This window comes from Lygodium microphyllum, chromosome 4, assembly GCF_053477565.2.
Source record: "Lygodium microphyllum isolate KBCC chromosome 4, Lygodium_microphyllum_v1.1.10, whole genome shotgun sequence".
NCBI lineage: Eukaryota > Viridiplantae > Streptophyta > Polypodiopsida > Schizaeales > Lygodiaceae > Lygodium > Lygodium microphyllum.
Window position 1 is genome coordinate 124,351,364 of NC_141138.1, and position 17,940 is coordinate 124,369,303.

At 39.4% G+C, this 17,940-nt stretch overlaps 1 protein-coding gene across 2 annotated transcripts; it reads left to right on the top strand.

Moving 5' to 3' along the window:
• The first annotated feature begins 3,486 nt into the window (after window positions 1-3,486).
• Window positions 3,487-4,278, top strand: LOC148037579 (uncharacterized). Of its 2 annotated transcripts, none has more exons than XM_087676533.1 (3): window positions 3,487-3,730; window positions 3,830-3,987; window positions 4,125-4,278. In XM_087676533.1, the coding sequence occupies exons 1-2, from the start codon at window positions 3,541-3,543 to the stop codon at window positions 3,964-3,966; spliced, it is 327 nt and encodes a 108-aa protein (XP_087532659.1). In that variant the 5' UTR covers window positions 3,487-3,540; the 3' UTR covers window positions 3,967-3,987; window positions 4,125-4,278. The 2 variants fall into 2 exon arrangements, with proteins under 2 accessions (XP_087532659.1, XP_087532658.1); XM_087676532.1 differs by having other exon boundaries at window positions 3,489-3,730; window positions 4,095-4,278.
• Window positions 4,279-17,940: the final 13,662 nt, after the last annotated feature.

The window sequence follows — 17,940 nt, forward strand, 5'->3', positions numbered from 1 at the left end:
TGTTATGGAAAGGTATTGAGGTGCAAGATACAAGCACATCTGCATCCTCTAGAGATTTCACGTTGAAGGCCATGTTGTTGTGGACCATGCATGACTTTTCAGGATATGGAGAGTGTTCAGGTACATGTATATAACTCTATATTTGAAATTCAAGACTTGAATCAATTGTATATTATTAATTCACTTGTTTGTTCAGGTTTAACCACATCATGATATCATGCATGTCCTATTTGGGGTCCCCCTCTAGTTTCCTCTAGGCCGGCATGTTTAAAGAAGGTTATCTAGGACAATCATCATCGATTTGTTCCTATTGACCATCCCAAATATGTTCTCCCTACTAATGGAATGACTCCACAATCTCTAACCATTCGAGATTGGAAGGAGAGATGGATTAATGCCGACAACCACCCTCCACTCGGCATGAGTCGGTAAGAAGTGCATTTCTCTCGATTAACTTTAAAGTATTTAGCATGATGAATTGTTTACATAATATATTGTTTGTTTGTTAGGTTCTCTATAATTTTTTGTCTTTTGTATTGGATTGAACTCAAGATCAATCACCTGTTGGGCCCCATGTACATATTCAAAAATGTTGTATCTACATTATGGGATCACTTGATAGGGGCCTGTGATTCAGTCAATGTAAGGGAGGATTTACGTAGCACTGGTTGTATGAGACAAGCCTGGCCACGCATTGGACCCAGAGGAAAGATTGAGCTACCCCATGCACCTTGGATGTTGTTAAATAACGAGGAAAAAATAATGAAGGAACAACTATGTAGCTTTCGAACACCCACAGGATATATGAGATGTCTCAAGGAAGCCTTCATAAAGAAAAAGAAAAGAGGTTTGAAGTCCCACGATTGGCACAAAATGATTCAGGGAAGGGTATCTCTAACCATGAATATAGTATTTAGTGGGGTAACTATGTGTAAACTTTGAGGTATGATGACTTTTTCCTCAACTAATCATTTGATTTATGAATATTGTTTACATTCAGTTTGTACTTCCTACTAGCATATCCCATTTTGTATCCAAAGATGTACGTGATATCATTTACAAGATGGGAGAGCTTGTGAGGTGTGTATGCATTGTATTTTTTCATTATATATCTTTGAATTTCTATGTAAAAATAAACAATTGTCAAATACATCCTGAAAGATACGTGAGCTCGAAGGAAATTGATCCAAACACATTGCAAGATGCTTGAGTATTATCTGTTGAGGTGGTTTGTTTGGTGGAGGAAATTTTTCATCGGTCCATTTTGACTACTCAATTACATTTATTCATACATTTGATTGATGAGATCGCACTTTGTGGGGCAGTTCATGCAAGATGGATGTTTTTTCTTGAGCGCTTCATGAAAACCTTAAAAGATTTTGTGAGGCAAAAAGCACGGCCTGAGGGAAGCATGGTTGAGGGTTGGTTAGTGCAATCATCCCTTGTTTATATCTCTGAATATCTTGCTGAAGTGGACCCCTCTCAACCACAACTATGGAAAGATGATGAAGACTAGAGGATGACCTCTATAATACCTCAAGGAAAAGGAATGAGTAAAGTGCTAACAAAAGAAGAACTTCGTAAGTTAAATAGTTTTTGTGTGCTCAATAGTGATGTAATGAGCAAATGGGTGACACTATATAATGAAGCAAGGGCAAGAAGAAAAAGCGAAAGACAAGCATTTTGCACCAGAGATGGACGTAATGTCTCATTTTTTCAGATCATCTAAATGCGCTCGACCCACGTCATATTGATATAGATTGGTTACATGAGAAAATGGAGAGAATGGAAAAAGAGGAGGAAATTAATATATCTCAAGAAGAGTGGGAATACGCACGAGGTTGCTTATCAAAGGTGAGACATACTATCAATTAATTTGTCTCTATAAGTTATATTTTATATAAATAATTGACATGTTTGATCTTTTATCTTTTACTACTAGTGCACATTATTCAATGCTATTTGGTGTGAGGGTAAACATCTTCGAACTCAACGTATAGATGAAAAGAGAAATACCCAAGATTGTGGTATCCTTACTCACTTCGAGGATGCCAATGGTACCATAGAAGGTTATTGTGGCTTGATCCAAGATATTCTGAAGCTTGACTTCAGAGGATTCTTTATGTATGTACTGGATGTGAATTTGTTTAAAGAAGTGGTAACACATGGTGAGCATTGCACAATCAGATGTCATCCAAGTGGTTTTGTAATCATTGACTCTACAAATTTCACCAAAACAAGAATGACACATTAGTACTACCTCAACAATGCGAGCAGGTATATATGCAAAAGCTAATTTTTTATATATATACATGTGATACATATACACAATATAATAAGTATTTAAGTTTCTTGCTTTTGTTTTTCAAATACAAGTTGTGTATCATCCAATGGTAAACAATAACCGATCATGGTGGTATGTCATTCCTATATCTAATCGTTCAAAATCAATATATGGTAATATTACCGACATAGAGATAGAAGATGACAATCCAATAATTAATGATGATGTACATGATTAATTCTATGAAAAATATCATGCGCACATGTGCATACTCAAGAATCAATAGTCAGGTTTAAAGCTAAATTGAATTTTCCATAATAAAAAGGAAGTATTTTTTATTATCTTCAAGTAGAGAAATTACGAGATACATGCAATACTTGCTACTAATTGTATAATAATGTTTGTGTCGTTTGCCGCTAATTACTTATATCAAGCTTGTCAATTGGAGGAACTGCCATTCATTAGAGAGCAATGCAAAAATAATTATTAACTCTGGTTTTTTTATTATATAAAGTTAACTTTCAAGTGGTTAAATAATTACACATCTGAAAATGCATCTATATTCGCGTCTATTTGCACGGATATATAGACGCAAAATTCGCGTCTATTTATGCAATAATAGATACGCCCGACTTTGCGCGTCTCTGCCTCATTTCTGTTGTGGTGACATGGAGACTTGTAATGAAGGGGTGCCCAAACCCTTAATGTTAACTCAACATGTGGTCCCATTACAATATCCATCTTGGTGACAAATAAAATAAAGCAGTAATTACTTTTTTACATGTGGAGTATCTTTACCATTGCGTACTTTTTTAACATGGTGGAGTGTCTTTACCGTTGGGTGTGACAATGGAACGCTTGACCTTGGGCTCACTTAGAAGGCGATTAACATGTATACACAAAAATTTAACTGATGTTACCACACAGTTCTGAGTCTACTACTGATATCTTTTGGACATCTACGTAAGGTAGTTAATACATAAAGTCTGGTAGCCCCTACAGGTACTAGCTAGGGGCAGGAATCACGATCCATGCAGGCCTGGATACTGCACCAGGCTTTTGGAGAGACGTAAAAGCACTATTTTTTCTTCACTTACCGAGGAGATATGACAAGTGGGATGTGACTCGAGTAGACTTGCTGCTGATTAGGATGACGATAGATCCGCCGGGTGGCACCACTTGAGCGTCTATAAGAGGCAGCTCGGGGCAAGCTATCTTAGGCACAGAGCTAGAGAGAGAGAGCGTGAGAGAGCAAAATGGGGAAGCTATTCAGTGTGCTTGTGGTAACGGTTTTGATGTGCAATGTGGCAACCTTCATGATAATGCTGCAGTCGCAGGGTGGCGAAGCAGCTGAGCTTCAGGGTAGCCGCAAGCTTATGGGAGAGTCGACTGCTGAAGCGACCGATGCTAAGTACTACCATGGTGGTGGTTGGTATCACGGAGGAGGTAGGACCTTCTAAATGTTCATGAAAACCCGACTCCCGAGCTTTAGTACCTTATTATTAATTCTGACGAAGCATAGAATGGTTTTTGCGTGAACGCTAGGTGGTGGGTATCATAATGGGGGCGGCTACCACGGTGGCGGAGGCGGATACCACGGCGGCGGCGGATACAACCACGGTGGCGGCGGATACAACCACGGCGGCGGTGGATACCACCATGGTGGCGGCGGCCACCCTTGATCAGGCATCTCTCATGATGAGGTATGTGGATCCCTTTACCTGCACGTGTCCCAATGATCATTGTGCACGTATGCTGAGTATTATAGCCGTGCGTCTTCTTTAAAATTACTCACCTATGGCAACCCCAGGGCCCACCCTGCGCTTGTTCTCTTTTAAAGGAAGGAGCTGCTGCTGTACTACTTCAATCGGCATGGTGCAACTGCAGCTGCAGAGAGAGAGAACATAGAGCTGGCGCCACCTTCTACTTGTGCTGCAAGATCTGGACTAGCTAGCTGTGTGTACCTTATCAATAAAATTGCCATAATTTCATCAGCGCACGCTCTTGTGATCCTATGGGCTTCTCTCTCTCACACACACTCTCTCTCTCTCTCTCTCTCTCGTAAACTAAACAGCGTACATTAAACGTCAAAGAGAGAAAAGTAAAGAACACCGGACTGTGCACGTATGGAGATGCTAATACTAGTAGAATTGGCTAGACCTCTTCACATTGGCGCCGTCGGGCGTAGCATTAGCCCTGAATTCCGTCAACACTGGCGCCATTGTCCGCTGCTGTGCAGAATAGTTTCCTCTTTGCGGAAGTCGTCTCCCCTAATTAGCGCAACCCTCACGTGAGAGAGGCACAAACCACCCACAGTCTACTGCAATACTCTAAACGGCAAAAGTTGGTTGTTGGGGTCTGAATGATTAACAAGATAATTCTTATCTTAATTTTTCGGGAAATGACACGTCCTGCCGGTCCAAATTCCAATGCAAAGGCTTGGGTGTGTCTATGGTCAAAGCTTACAAATTCAGTGCTACCAAAAACACGGCATGCTTGGATGTGTCTATGGTCATAGCTAACAAATTCAGTTCACCAAAAGACGGTACGTTAGAGTTTTTATACCGGCTGGAATTTCAAAAGTCAGGTTACAATTTTGTTATGCCCTTAAATAGGCTTAAAAGTACTAGTGAAATTTTCAAGTATTATATTTCTATTGATTTTGAAGATCCAAGCTGATTGCTTTGGAATCTTGTGTTTAATTTTACTAGTTTTAAAAAAATGTCTTTTGTGATGAGCACTCATCGACTCTCACCCTTTCACCTCAATTCTACTCCAACACAATAGTCCAAGACTCGAATTGGATATCTTGGCTACCACCTTCCAATCTTGCATGAAACAAAATATTCTTATGGATTGTGATATCATTGGTGGAAAGAATCTTCTTTGTGGCCTTGAGCATGATGCGTATAAAGAAAGAAGGTCCTAATAGCATGGAAAATCCCTCGAGGAACATTATAATAATCCCTTGGAACATGAGAGATAATTGCTAGATAAAAAGAAACGTCTATCCTGTAGTCTCCTACCTGAGTCGGCGCCAACCATTTGCATCTAGCCACTTAGGCTTTGAGGTCCCACTCTTAAGTGCTTTACATATGTCCGATCGTCTGTGTGACATGTATGCATACATGCACTCCATTATCCAATCTCTGGAAAACCTATATGCTATGGCGGATATCGGAAACTCCTTATGCAAGGATGCTGCTATGTAGTCCTTGCTCCCCTCCAATATATTCTTCCAATGATCCAAGAAATTATACTGAAAAATTTGTTGGCTATCACCCTCCTCCCCTGATCATTCATGATGATGGCTCTTGTCCTATCATCTACAAGGTATCCATACCCCTCTGGGGTGTGCTCAAGATGTGTCCTCTTCCACTTGCGACCACGCTCTTGGACATATCCAAGAGACCCTTGTACATCTGGTGTACCTACAGGGGTTGTATCTCTCGAAGTAGCATCCATAGGGGTGCACCCTGCGGATTACTAAGCAAAAGCTAGAGTGACTCGAGTAGACGTCCCCACAGGTGTGACAAATCCCATAGGTGACGCAACTCTAGCAAATGATGAGGCCGTTTAGCCATAGCAGTATTATACTGTAGCTGTGATATAACCAATTGCTTAACTATTGGACAGGTTTTTATTTTGTTCAACAGTAGTTAGGATGTAAGGATAGATTCATTTCCTCCTCAAAAGACTGACGGAGACACTACGTTGGTACCTTTACAAAAACCACCCGAGCCACACTCTCTCCAACCTGCATGAGAGCGAGGAGTAGCACATGTATCCCGAGCCAACCGGGGGCTCATTGCATCCACATCTCCACAACATCCCCTAGAACCACTCCCTCCGTCTGGCCCAAGTCTAGAGTATTAACGTCGTCTACTAGAAACTAAAGCATTAGAGCGCACCGAAGTAGATCTAACAAAATGGTCTAATGGTGTCGAAGACAGCTCATGGTCCGCCATATCTCTAAATTGAGTCATCTAATCTAGAGACATACGTGTGAAGATCTCCTATAGCTCCTCGTCACTCATCCCTTGACTTATCGTGTAGATCCAAATATTCACAAAGATCACTTACATAGACAAAAATTGATATTAGCATAATCAATATAAATCAAGCAAATCATGGTAATATAAATCTTTAAAAAAATGATCTCACTTAAAATACATATCTTATGTATCCTTATAAGCGATTTGTCAATGAATTGAGTAGTTGGATACTCCAAGTATGAAGTACCCTGTGGTCCCAGATCAATCTCCTGATACAACTCCGCATACACTGGAAGGTCGATAGACATCTCACCACAAAAGGGTGAGTCCACCTCATTCTCAAAGAATTCTTGGGCTCCTATATTTCCATCATTGTTACCTGATTTTGGCTCCTCTACATGCTTCAAGATTTTGGCGGCCTCCACCCCTTGCAATATCGACCCCTCTATTTGCATATTATTCTTATCTGTGCTAGGAACATTGCTTTGATCATATACTCTCGCTCTTTTGGGGAAGTGAAAGTACAACATACCACCATCAAGATTGTGGAGGGTTTGGATAGAAATTACCTGTTCAAAATCACGTATAAGAGAGATTTAACTTTTATGACATGTACCATGTTGTAATAAAATTAAAAAAGACATGATTTCATGCACTTGTTTACAATGGGATGGAAATACAAACATGTCACGCAAATCCATCCAATCTTTTTTCGGAACCTATTTTAAGAAATCTAGGTGGACCTCGTCGAACTGTTGCTCCAACTCCTTCAAGTACCACTTTGAACCACTGCACATCGAATAGGATCACAAAGAAGCTACGGTAATCCACCGTGATAATATTTTGCAAGCTCCCAAAATACTCCATCTCATCTATAACGGTGTTTGGATCCACTGCTTGTCGTCGGCTCTCTTGCTCGAATTTTGCCATGATACCATAATCTATTGTGGAGCACATTTTGGCGATATGCTCCACAGGGAAATGTCATCCATGTGACCATGCCGCACTATATATTTTGTATTATACATTGAAACAACCATTAGTTGTTATATATAAAATCTAGATACGACAAACCCCAGACACGTCCTCACCTTTGGACTACATCCCCTTGAGAATTTTCACTCCTTAGATGAGACCTCCACCCCTTCGCAAGATGTTGCAATCAAAGCTCCATACAACCATTGCATTAACATAAACCACGACATCTTCTCCATGCCCTCGGGATATCGAATTAGTTGATGGTGCATACTATGTTGAAATTCAGAGCGCGCTTCTCCCCGATTTTTCTTAGCTTGCTCATACCTAGCAAGGCACATCTCCATGAAGGCATGGTGCAACATACAAAAATGAGTCACTTTCTCCTCCATTGCAGCATCCATTCTTTTTTCTATCCCATTTTCAACCACCACATCTCCGGTCAGTCTATCATCATCCTTTAGTAACCATAGTATATTGTTGTTTGAATCCATCGTTGGTAGCCACTGTGAAATATGCACTAACGCCTCAGATACCAACCAACCTTCAGCCATGCTACCTTCTGATTGAGCTCATTGTCACACAAAGCCTTTGAAGGTTTTCATGAAGTGATCCAAGAAGAATATCCATCCCATATGGATAGGTCCAACAATCTCTGCTTCATCTATAAGATGTAGCAGAAGGTGGGTTTGTATCGTGAGCATGCTGATAGGCATGTATTTCTCAAAGAGATAGACCATCTCCACAGCTTCCCACCTTGCAGATTCAATAGAGGATGTATTGATCTCCTTCTGTGAGATCCATTGTACTAAATTTGACAATCTATAAATTGCTCTGCGTATGTCTGGAGTAAGGCATCTTACGATCGCGATTGGTAGTACAAATTGTCATAAATGAAGAAGCATTACAAAAAACAACTACACTCCAAATAGCAAAATACATAGGCCACTTACAATCCATTCGTAGTACAAACCTGATATATCTTATGCCAATCATGAGATTTTAGCCCCGATAATTGGTCGTCTTTAGAAAACATGGACCTGAGATAATGCATCATACCTGTCAGAGTGCAGATAGACTTGATGATTTTCTTCAAAATGTGCTCTTATATAGTGGATAAAACCCAAGGAGCGCAGACCGAATGGGTTCACACCATCCATAGTAAGACCGATCTGAAGCTTCCTTGGCTCTCGGGCAAAGCCTAGAAAGGTAGAGTCAATGTGGCTCCATGCATATGAATCCGATGATATTTGTTGGACTCCATTTGTGGATCTGTACTGTGTATGCCACGTTGTCAAGCTCGCTATGCCGGACATACGAAACATGTGATGTATACGGGGGATAAGTGGTAAGTGTCTAAGAACTTTTTGAGGGATGGTTTACCCTTGCAAGTCCTATCGATACTTGTGAGCACCACACTTTGGAAAAGTCTTCATAGTCTCGTATTCTCCTTGAAACAGTATGCAATCGTTGATACATGCATGGATGCTGTTATAGTCCATGATAAGCTTTTGTAAAACATGTCATGCATCATCACGAGAGTCAGGCATGGTATTTGCAAGTGGTAATATATGATACTTTAGTAACCTAAAAAAGAATCATAGAACACCTTGAAAAAGCACAATTGTTTTTTATGATGGTGCCGAAAAGAAATCAACCATTACAACAAAAAGACCTCTTAGACGCACTTTTAGACGCGATTTTTGAATATAGAGAAAATCTTATGGGTGCGTCTATCTGCCCATCTATTTGTGCATCTACAGATTCGCGTCTATAATCGCATGTATAAAGGAATTTACACGCAAAAATAGACGTGCAACAGATGCACATATACACGCGTGAATACAAGTGCATAAAAAAACCAAAATTGTTATTTATTTAATTTATTCTATGTGTCTACCAGCGCATCTATATGGCAAATTAGATGGGCGTATAGACATGCCCGTAGACGCGCTTTTACAAGCACCCATAGACGCAAATGGAAAACAAAAAATCTCCTTTTAAGAAAAAAAGATATTTATTTTTTTTAAAAAAATTGAATTATCTAGCACATGTATGAGCTCGTGTACTCTGCATTTTAGACGCGCTTATAAACACGTGTTTTTTGTAATTTAGACACGTGGATAGACACGAAAAACAGAACTGGAAAAAAAAAAACGAGAGATGGTTGTTTTTTCCCCTCCCATACATCAGATTGTGCATTTGGGAAAAAGACAATGGATCTAAAAGCACGAGAATTGAAAATAAAAGTCCATGTATTCATTATAGATCAAAAGCATTTATATGGGGAGTTTAAGTGCTTGCGACCTAAAGCGTGGCTGCAAGTAGTAAGCTCAAAGATGGATAATATATATACAAGAAAACAAGGCCATAGAGGATGCATGGTGCTCCTCTACGAATCTGAAGAAGAAACATCTTCACTAGCACCATCATTGCTACTAGCATCGCTATCCCCCTCCTCGCTATGCTCTACATCCGGGTTCGCCTACACACACAAAAGATCAAGATTGCTTACGTAGACATGGTAGAGAAAAAGTTATAATTAGCTATACTTTTAATAGGAAAGTAAGAAAAACATACCTCCTCTGGCTGTCTAATCCTCATAGCCCGGTTATATTGGTCCTCAATGATAAGACCCTCCTCATAGAAGTGAAGCCATGTGGCTGCGCAGTTATGGCCTCGATGGTAATCTACCTCTCTAGGAGTAGGTATCCTACCAACAATAGTAGTCTGCAAAACAATCATGATATATACAAACAATTATGAGACACAATGTATTAGAACAAATTATATAAAGAATTGAAAGAAATATAAAATTGTAAAAAATCAAAATCAAAATATACTTACAAACTCTACCTCCCACAACTCTCTGCCGCCTGATCCGTAATTCAACGATCCCATGGTTTCCATTTGGATGCGTCGCGCCTTTGTGTGCTGGCAACTCTTCACTTTCTCTGCTGCTTTCTTCTTGGCTTTCTTTCACTCTATGCGGTGGAACATAGGTGGTTGTCTATAGGCTCCACGTCCCTCCTCCTGCCTTCGCAGTGAGTCTCTAGCGTGTGTCATGAGGTGGGATCTTTTGTTGTGAAGCAAATCCCTCACTTTTGTGCGTCCCCAATTATCCGTGAATCGCTGACCCTCAGGATTTGGGTACCTCCTATGGACTGCCTTCAAGACCTCCTGCCACAAGCCGCTTTTCTGATTTTTGAAGTAGACGAAATAATCTTTATACATCGCATGCACAATGCTCCTCATGTATGCCATTACATCCCTTTCTTCATCATCATGGAAGATGCCACCAGTATCTTTAACTCTATATTACTGACGTACTGGCTCCTCTATGTGATCTACTGGCGAGGGTGATCGCTCGCCACCTCCTAGGCAACCCCCACACAAGCCTCGTCCTCCCCCTCGACTCTCCCTCCTTCCTCTCTATCGACTACTCTCTGCCTCGCTGGATGCACGTGCTTCTGCAGATGCACGTGCATCGGCTAACGCTTGTGCTTCAGTCGATGCATGTACAGGTGCTGCACGTGGAGTACCTGCATGTGGAATACATGCAATTGGAGTTTGGAAAGTAATGCCAGGCAAAGATGTCAAAGGCATTCCAGACATGATGCCGAACACCTCGTCTGCTGTGGGAGAGCGGCCAAGGTGTCTGGTCATCTCTCCCATGAAGTCTTTCCTACTAGGAAAACCTCCAAAAAATGCATTGACCCCCTTGCCGAACAAGGCCAATGTATCATTCATACGATTCAAATCCGGGTCATTGCTAGATAAACCAGGATGCGACCTCTGCAAAAAAAACACAGGAAAAAGACAAATTTGTTTGCATACAAAAAATCATATATTACCTTCATCCACACCTAAACATTTTCAAAGAGCCATAATCCTTGATCCAATCCAACATTAATTATGAAAAATCATTCAGTGAGCCTAGAATCATTATGTAAGGGAAGGCTTTTGATGCTTACACATTTTCATTTTCTTCAAGTGTATTTTACAAGCACTTACTAAGGTCCATTTAAGTGAAACAAAGGTGTAAAAATCCCATAGAAAAAATACATGGATGCTCATGGCACTTGAAAGTGCTAATAATCTAGCTTTCTTTAGACATTGAGCATAAAACTTAAGAGCTAATGCTTCTCATAAACAAGAAAACTAATAAACACAAACATGGGATTGGTCACATTCATCATTGCAAAAATATATTGTTTAGACAATGAAAATTGTTTTTTATCAGAGCTGGCACTGGCGCGTGTATAACCGCGTCTAAAATGCAGGATAGAAGCGCTCTTAGACGCATCCCTAAAGTCAACCCTCTGTCCAGAGCGCATCTATATCCACATCTGAGATGCAGTATAGACGCTCTGTCAGACACGATTTCTAGGTCAATGCTTCTGGCATGCGCGTGTATCATCGCGTGTAGACTGTAGAATACATGCGCCTGGAGACACGACTCTGAAGTCAAAGCCTCTATGCAGAGCGCGTGTATTCTCGCGTCTCCGACGCAGAATACACGCGCTCTGAGACGCGGCCTCAGACGCAATGAGAGAAAACATTTCTTCGCGTCTATCCCTGCGTCTGCACTGAAATGTAGACGCACTGGAATACATAATGCAATCAGAAATCCTAATACACAGACAGAGAGAGAGAGAGAGAGAGAGAGAGAGAGAGAGAGAGAAAGAGAGAAAGAGAACTCACCTTGGGTGTTTCGTGTGGCGGGTGGTGGTGCTTCTTCCTTCTCCTTCTTTCTCTCCTTGGTAAGTTACTCTCCCTTGATGCTTGCTTGCTGCTTGTTGTCTCTTCCCTTTGCTTCTTCTTCCTCTTGTTCTCCTCTCTCTTGTTCTCTCTTTCTTCCTCTCCTTGGCTTTTCTTTTTCCCTTCTTGTGTGTTTGAAATGAAAGAAGAGGTGAGTCATGAGAAGGTGAGGCATGAAGAGACTGCATGTCGGCTAAACTCGAGCTTCAGAACCGCAAAAAACGTAGGAAAGGTAAGGTGCAGTTTGAAAAGAAATGATTTAAGTATGTTTTGAATTGTGACGTGTGCGCCTATTTTGGCGTGTACATGCACATCTAAGTTTACGTAAACGCACGTATAGACGCGAACATAGACGCACAAATAGACGCTAATTTAGACGTGTACGTAAACGTAGATATAGACGCGCATTTAGGTTTTATCATAATTTTTTGTTTTTAAGATAAGTTTTGATAGTGAATTCTTATCATAAGTTTTAATGTATTTATGATGAGTTTTGTGTATTTAAAATTGAGATCTTAGAACAATTAATACGCTAGCTTGAAGTTTTTATGTAAACATATGAATGATAAATATTTTGATGTTATCATGAATTAGATTTAATCATGTCGTCGTCATCACCTCTAGTGCTATGCATGCTGATAAGTCAACGAGCACATCCTCAAGTGAGGATGAAACATTACGTCTTCATAATTGAGATGCATGGCTATGATGTAAAATTAAATGTATGTGTGATCGTTGTCGAGGGTGTATTTTTCAAGCACGTCGAGTTGCAATGTCACACCTGAGCTTGTATGGAGAATGGGACTGTGAAAAATCACCGATATTCATTGTTTTTTTTTAACACTAAGATTGCTAGTCTATGTTACTCAATATATATCAACGTACATGAAACTCCCTTTCGTGGTTGAGCAGGATGCGGTGCCACATCCTCAGATGCTCCCTCCCAGGTGTCAAGAGGCTGCAAAATGTCGACGCGAGGAGGCAGAGTCTTCAAGAAGAGTGGAGACTCACGACCATGATAGTAGCCCTCATGAAATGCCCCATCAAGGCGTAGAGGATGAGATTTTGGATAACATGGTACACCATCTATTTTCGCAACCAGTTCAGGGAGAAGGTTACTCTACGAAGCCAGATGATCCACTATACGTAGCGTCATCTACTCCGTTGTATGAAGGTTGTACGTACTCCGTTCTTCGTACCTCCCTCGAGATACTTAACTTGCAAACAATTTATGAATAGAGTAATGTCAGTTTGGATGTGTTATTGAAGTAGATATCAATTCAGTTTGGCTTATGAATCATAATATTAATTGTTCTACTTTGAAATCAGATAGAAATATATGTTGGTGGTTTTTTAACTCACTTTTAAAAATATATGTAGGTTATTATCACAAATGCTTCCAAAAAGAAACAAATTGCCAACTAAGAGAGAGCAAGAAAGACATTAGTTGACATATTTGGGAGGCCTCGATTATGTCAAGATCCATGCATGTGTCAATGATTGTGTCTTATTTCGTGGGATTCATGAGTTCGCACGAGAGTGTCCTGTTTGTGGCAAATCAAGATATGAAGTAGAGATGAAGTCGATGGATGTGCCTCGTAAGGTTTTGCGACATTTTCAGATTGTTTCACGTATAAAACTTATGTTCAAGTGTGAGTCTATTGGAAAGCTCATGTCATGGCATGCTAGTCATCGTTCAAGTGATGGAAAATGGAGGATCCCTGCAGACACACCGGCATAGCAACATATAGATAATTTGTGGCCTGTTTTCAAAGAAGAGCCAATAAATTTGAGATTTGGTTTAGGTATGGATGAAATCAATCCATTTAGCATCAAAAGCACATCATACAGTGTATGGCCAATGGTATTGGTGAACTATAATATTCCTCCATCCATGATAATTAAAAAGGGACATGTAATGTTGTCCCTTCTGATTCTTGAAAAGCATAAGGTAAAAAACATGGACATTTACTTAGAGCCTTTGATTGAAGAGTTAGAAATTTTATGGAAAGGTATTGAGGTGCAAGATACAAGTGCATCTGCATCGTCTAGAGATTTCACTTTGAAGGCCATGTTGTTGTGGACCATGCATGACTTTCCAGGATATGGAGAGTGTTCAGGTACATGTATATAACTCTATATTTGAAATTCAAGACTTAAATCAATTGCATTTTATTAATTCACTTGTTTGTTTAGGTTTAACCACATCAGGATATGATGCATGTCCTATTTGCGGTCCCTCTCTAGTTTCCTCTAGGCCGGCACGTTTAAAGAAGGTTATCTACGACAATCATCATCGATTTCTTCCTATTGACCATCCCAAATATGTTCTCCCTACTAATGGAATGACTCCACAATCTCTAACCATCCGAGATTGGAAGGAGAGATGGATTAATGCTGACAGCGACCCTCCACTCGGCATGAGTCGGTAAGAAGTGCATTTCTCTCGATTGACTTTAAGTTATTTAGCATGATGAATTTTTTACACAATATATTATTTGTTTGTTAGGTTCTCTATATTTTTTCGTCTTCCGTACTGGACTGAACTCAAGATCAATCATCTGTTCGACTGCATGCACATATTCAAAAATGTTGTATCTACATTATGGGATCACTTGATAGGGGCTTGTGATTCAGTCAATGTAAAGGAGGATTTACGTAACATTGGTTGCATGAGACGAGCCTGGCCATGCATTGGACCCAGGGGAAAGATTGAGCTACCCCATGCACCTTGGATGTTGTCAAAGAACGAGGAAACAATAGTGAAGGAACAAATATGTAGCTTTCAAACACCCACAGGATGTATGAGATGTCTCAAGGGAGCCTTCATAAAGAAAAAGAAAAGAGGTGTGGAGCAACTATCTGGTTTGAAGTCCCATGATCGGCACAAAATGATTCAAGGAAGGGTATCTCTAACCATGAATATAGTAATTAGTGGAGTAACTATGTGTAAACTTTGGGGTATGATGACTTTTTCCTCAGCTAATCATTTGATCTATGAATATTGTTTACATTCAGTTCGTACTTCCTACTAGCATATTCCATTGTGTATCCAAAGATGTATGTGATATCATTTAAAAGATGGGAGAGCTTGTGAGGTGTGTATACATTGTATTTTTTCATTATATATCTTTGAATTTCTACAAAAAAATAAACAATTCTCAAATACATCCTGACAGATACGTGAGCTCGAAGGAAGTTGATCCAAACACATTGCAAGATGCTCGAGTATTATGTGTTTAGGTGGTTTGTTTGGTGAAGGAAACTTTTTCTTGATCCATTTTGACTACTCAATTACATTTACTCGTACATTTGATTGATGAGATCGCACTTTGTGGGGCAGTTCATACAAGGTGGATGTTTTTTCTTGAGCGCTTCATGAAAACCTTGAAAGATTTTGTGACGCAAAAAGCACGGCTGGAGGGAAGCATGGCTAAGGGTTGGTTAGTGCAATCATCCCTTGTTTATATCTCTGAATATCTTGTTGAAGTGGACCCCTCTCAACCACAACTATGGAAAGATGATGAAGACTTGAGGATGACCTCTATAATACCTCAAGGAAAAGGAATGAGTAAAGTGCTAACAAAAGAAGAACTTCGTAAGTTAAATAGTTTTTGTGTGTTGAATAGTGATGTAATGAGCAAATGGGTAACACTATATAATGAAGCAAGGGCAAGAAGAAAAAGCGAAAGATAAGCATTTCGCACTAGATATGGAGGTAATGTCTCATTTTTCCAGATCAGCTAAATGCGCTCCCATGTCATATTGATATAGATTGGTTACATGAGGAAATGGAGAGAATGGAAAAAGAGGAGGAAATTAATATATCTCAAGAAGAGTGGGAATACGCATGAGGTTGCTTATCAAAGGTGAGACATACTATCAATTAATTTGTCTCTATAAGTTATATTTTATATAAATAATTGACATGTTTGATCTTTTATCTTTTACTACTAGTGCACATTATTCAATGCTATTTGGTGTGAGGGTAAACATCTTTGAACTCAACGTATAGATGAAAATAGAAATACCCAAGATTGTGGTATCCTTGCTCACTTCGAGGATGCCAATGGTTCCATGGAAGGTTATTGTGGCTTGATCCAAGATATTCTGAAGCTTGACTTCAGACGATTCTTTATATATGTACTGGATTTGAAGTTGTTTAAAGAAGTGGTAACACATGGTGAGTATTGCACAATCAGACATCATCCAAGTGGTTTTATAATCATTGACTCTACAAAATTTCACCAAAACAAGAATGACACATTAGTACTACCTCACCAATGCGAGCAGGTATATATACAAAAGCTATTTTTTTAATATGTATACATGTGATACATATACACAATATAATAAGTATTTAAGTTTCTTGCTTTTGTTTTTCAAATACAGGTTGTGTATCATCCAATGATAAACAATTACCGATGGTGGTATGTCATCCCTATATCTAATCGTTCAAAACCAATATATGGTAATATTACCAACATGGAGATAGCAGATGACAATTCAACAATTAATGATGATGTACATGATAACACCATAATGGATAATATGCATGATATAGTACAATATGAACCTTGCGAGGATATTCAAGGAAACACAGAAGAAGACAATAATGTGATTGTCGATGATATTGATGAAGTTATTGAGCAATATAGCAACACATATGATGGTGGGATAGACTTATTTGTTTCGTTACCTCTTGATAACATAGATCTAGAAATAGATAGTTTAGCAAGGGCTGATCTCATTGAAGATAAGATGGATTATTCACTGTAACATATTTAATTTGCTTAATGATTTAATGTGTATTCTTAATTCTATGGTTTTTATCATGCACACATGTGCATACTGAAGAATCAATAGTCAAGTTTGAAGCTAAATTGAATTTTCCATAATAAAAAGAAAGTATTTTTTATCATATTCAAGTAGAGAAATTACGAGATACATATTGCAATGCTTGCTACTAATTGTATTATAAGGTTTCTGTCGCTTGTCACTAATTACTTATATCAGGCTTGTCAATAGGAGGAACTACCATTCATTAGAGAGCAATGTAAAAATAATTATTAACTCTGGTTTTTTAATTCAATGATTCAATGTGTATTCTTAATTCTATGGTTTTTATCATGTGCACAGGTGCATACTCAAGAATCAATTTCAGGTGGTTAAATAATTATTAACTCTGGTTTTTTAATTATATTAAGTCCAATTTCACGTGGTTAAATAATTGCGCGTCTGGAGGCACGTCTATATTGGCATCTATTTACGCAGATATATAGATGCAAAATTCGTGTCTTTAACATGTTTTTTTACACGCACACATAGACGCAATGATGCGCCCGACTTTGCGCATCTAACATGCACGTCTATGCCTCATTTATGTTGTAGTGAACAAAGCATACGTAGAAGGTACCTGAACAACTCGGTCACACTCACACACTCCACCCGTGTTTTACTTGCACACTTAGGAGTGCAAGTAGTGTCTTCAGGCGAGATACTTGGCACCTATCATATAATGTTATGAATGCTTCCTCTCTAAGCGGATCAGATGCCTTGACACCCATGGGCATCAATGCATCAATCATTGCCTCCATCTTAGGCTCCAAGATTATAGGAAAGTCTGGAAGGCTACTTGTCTCCTCTCGTAATGAATGTATACTTTGGGTAGTACCTTCCAAGTAGTGGATTGGCTCAGGCACTCCATCCATCACACAAACACGAACTCTTCTAACTGGCTGCAAAGGGTGCACTCCTCCTTGGGGTGAGATGTCACTTCCATGTAATAAATTATACGACCACATCCAATGTTTTTGTATATGATATTCAATTAGTTTGTAAATACAATGCATGATTGATATACACTTTTCTTATCGTTCGCTCAAAATCTAAGATCACCTGATCAATGATCTCTTATTAAAACTC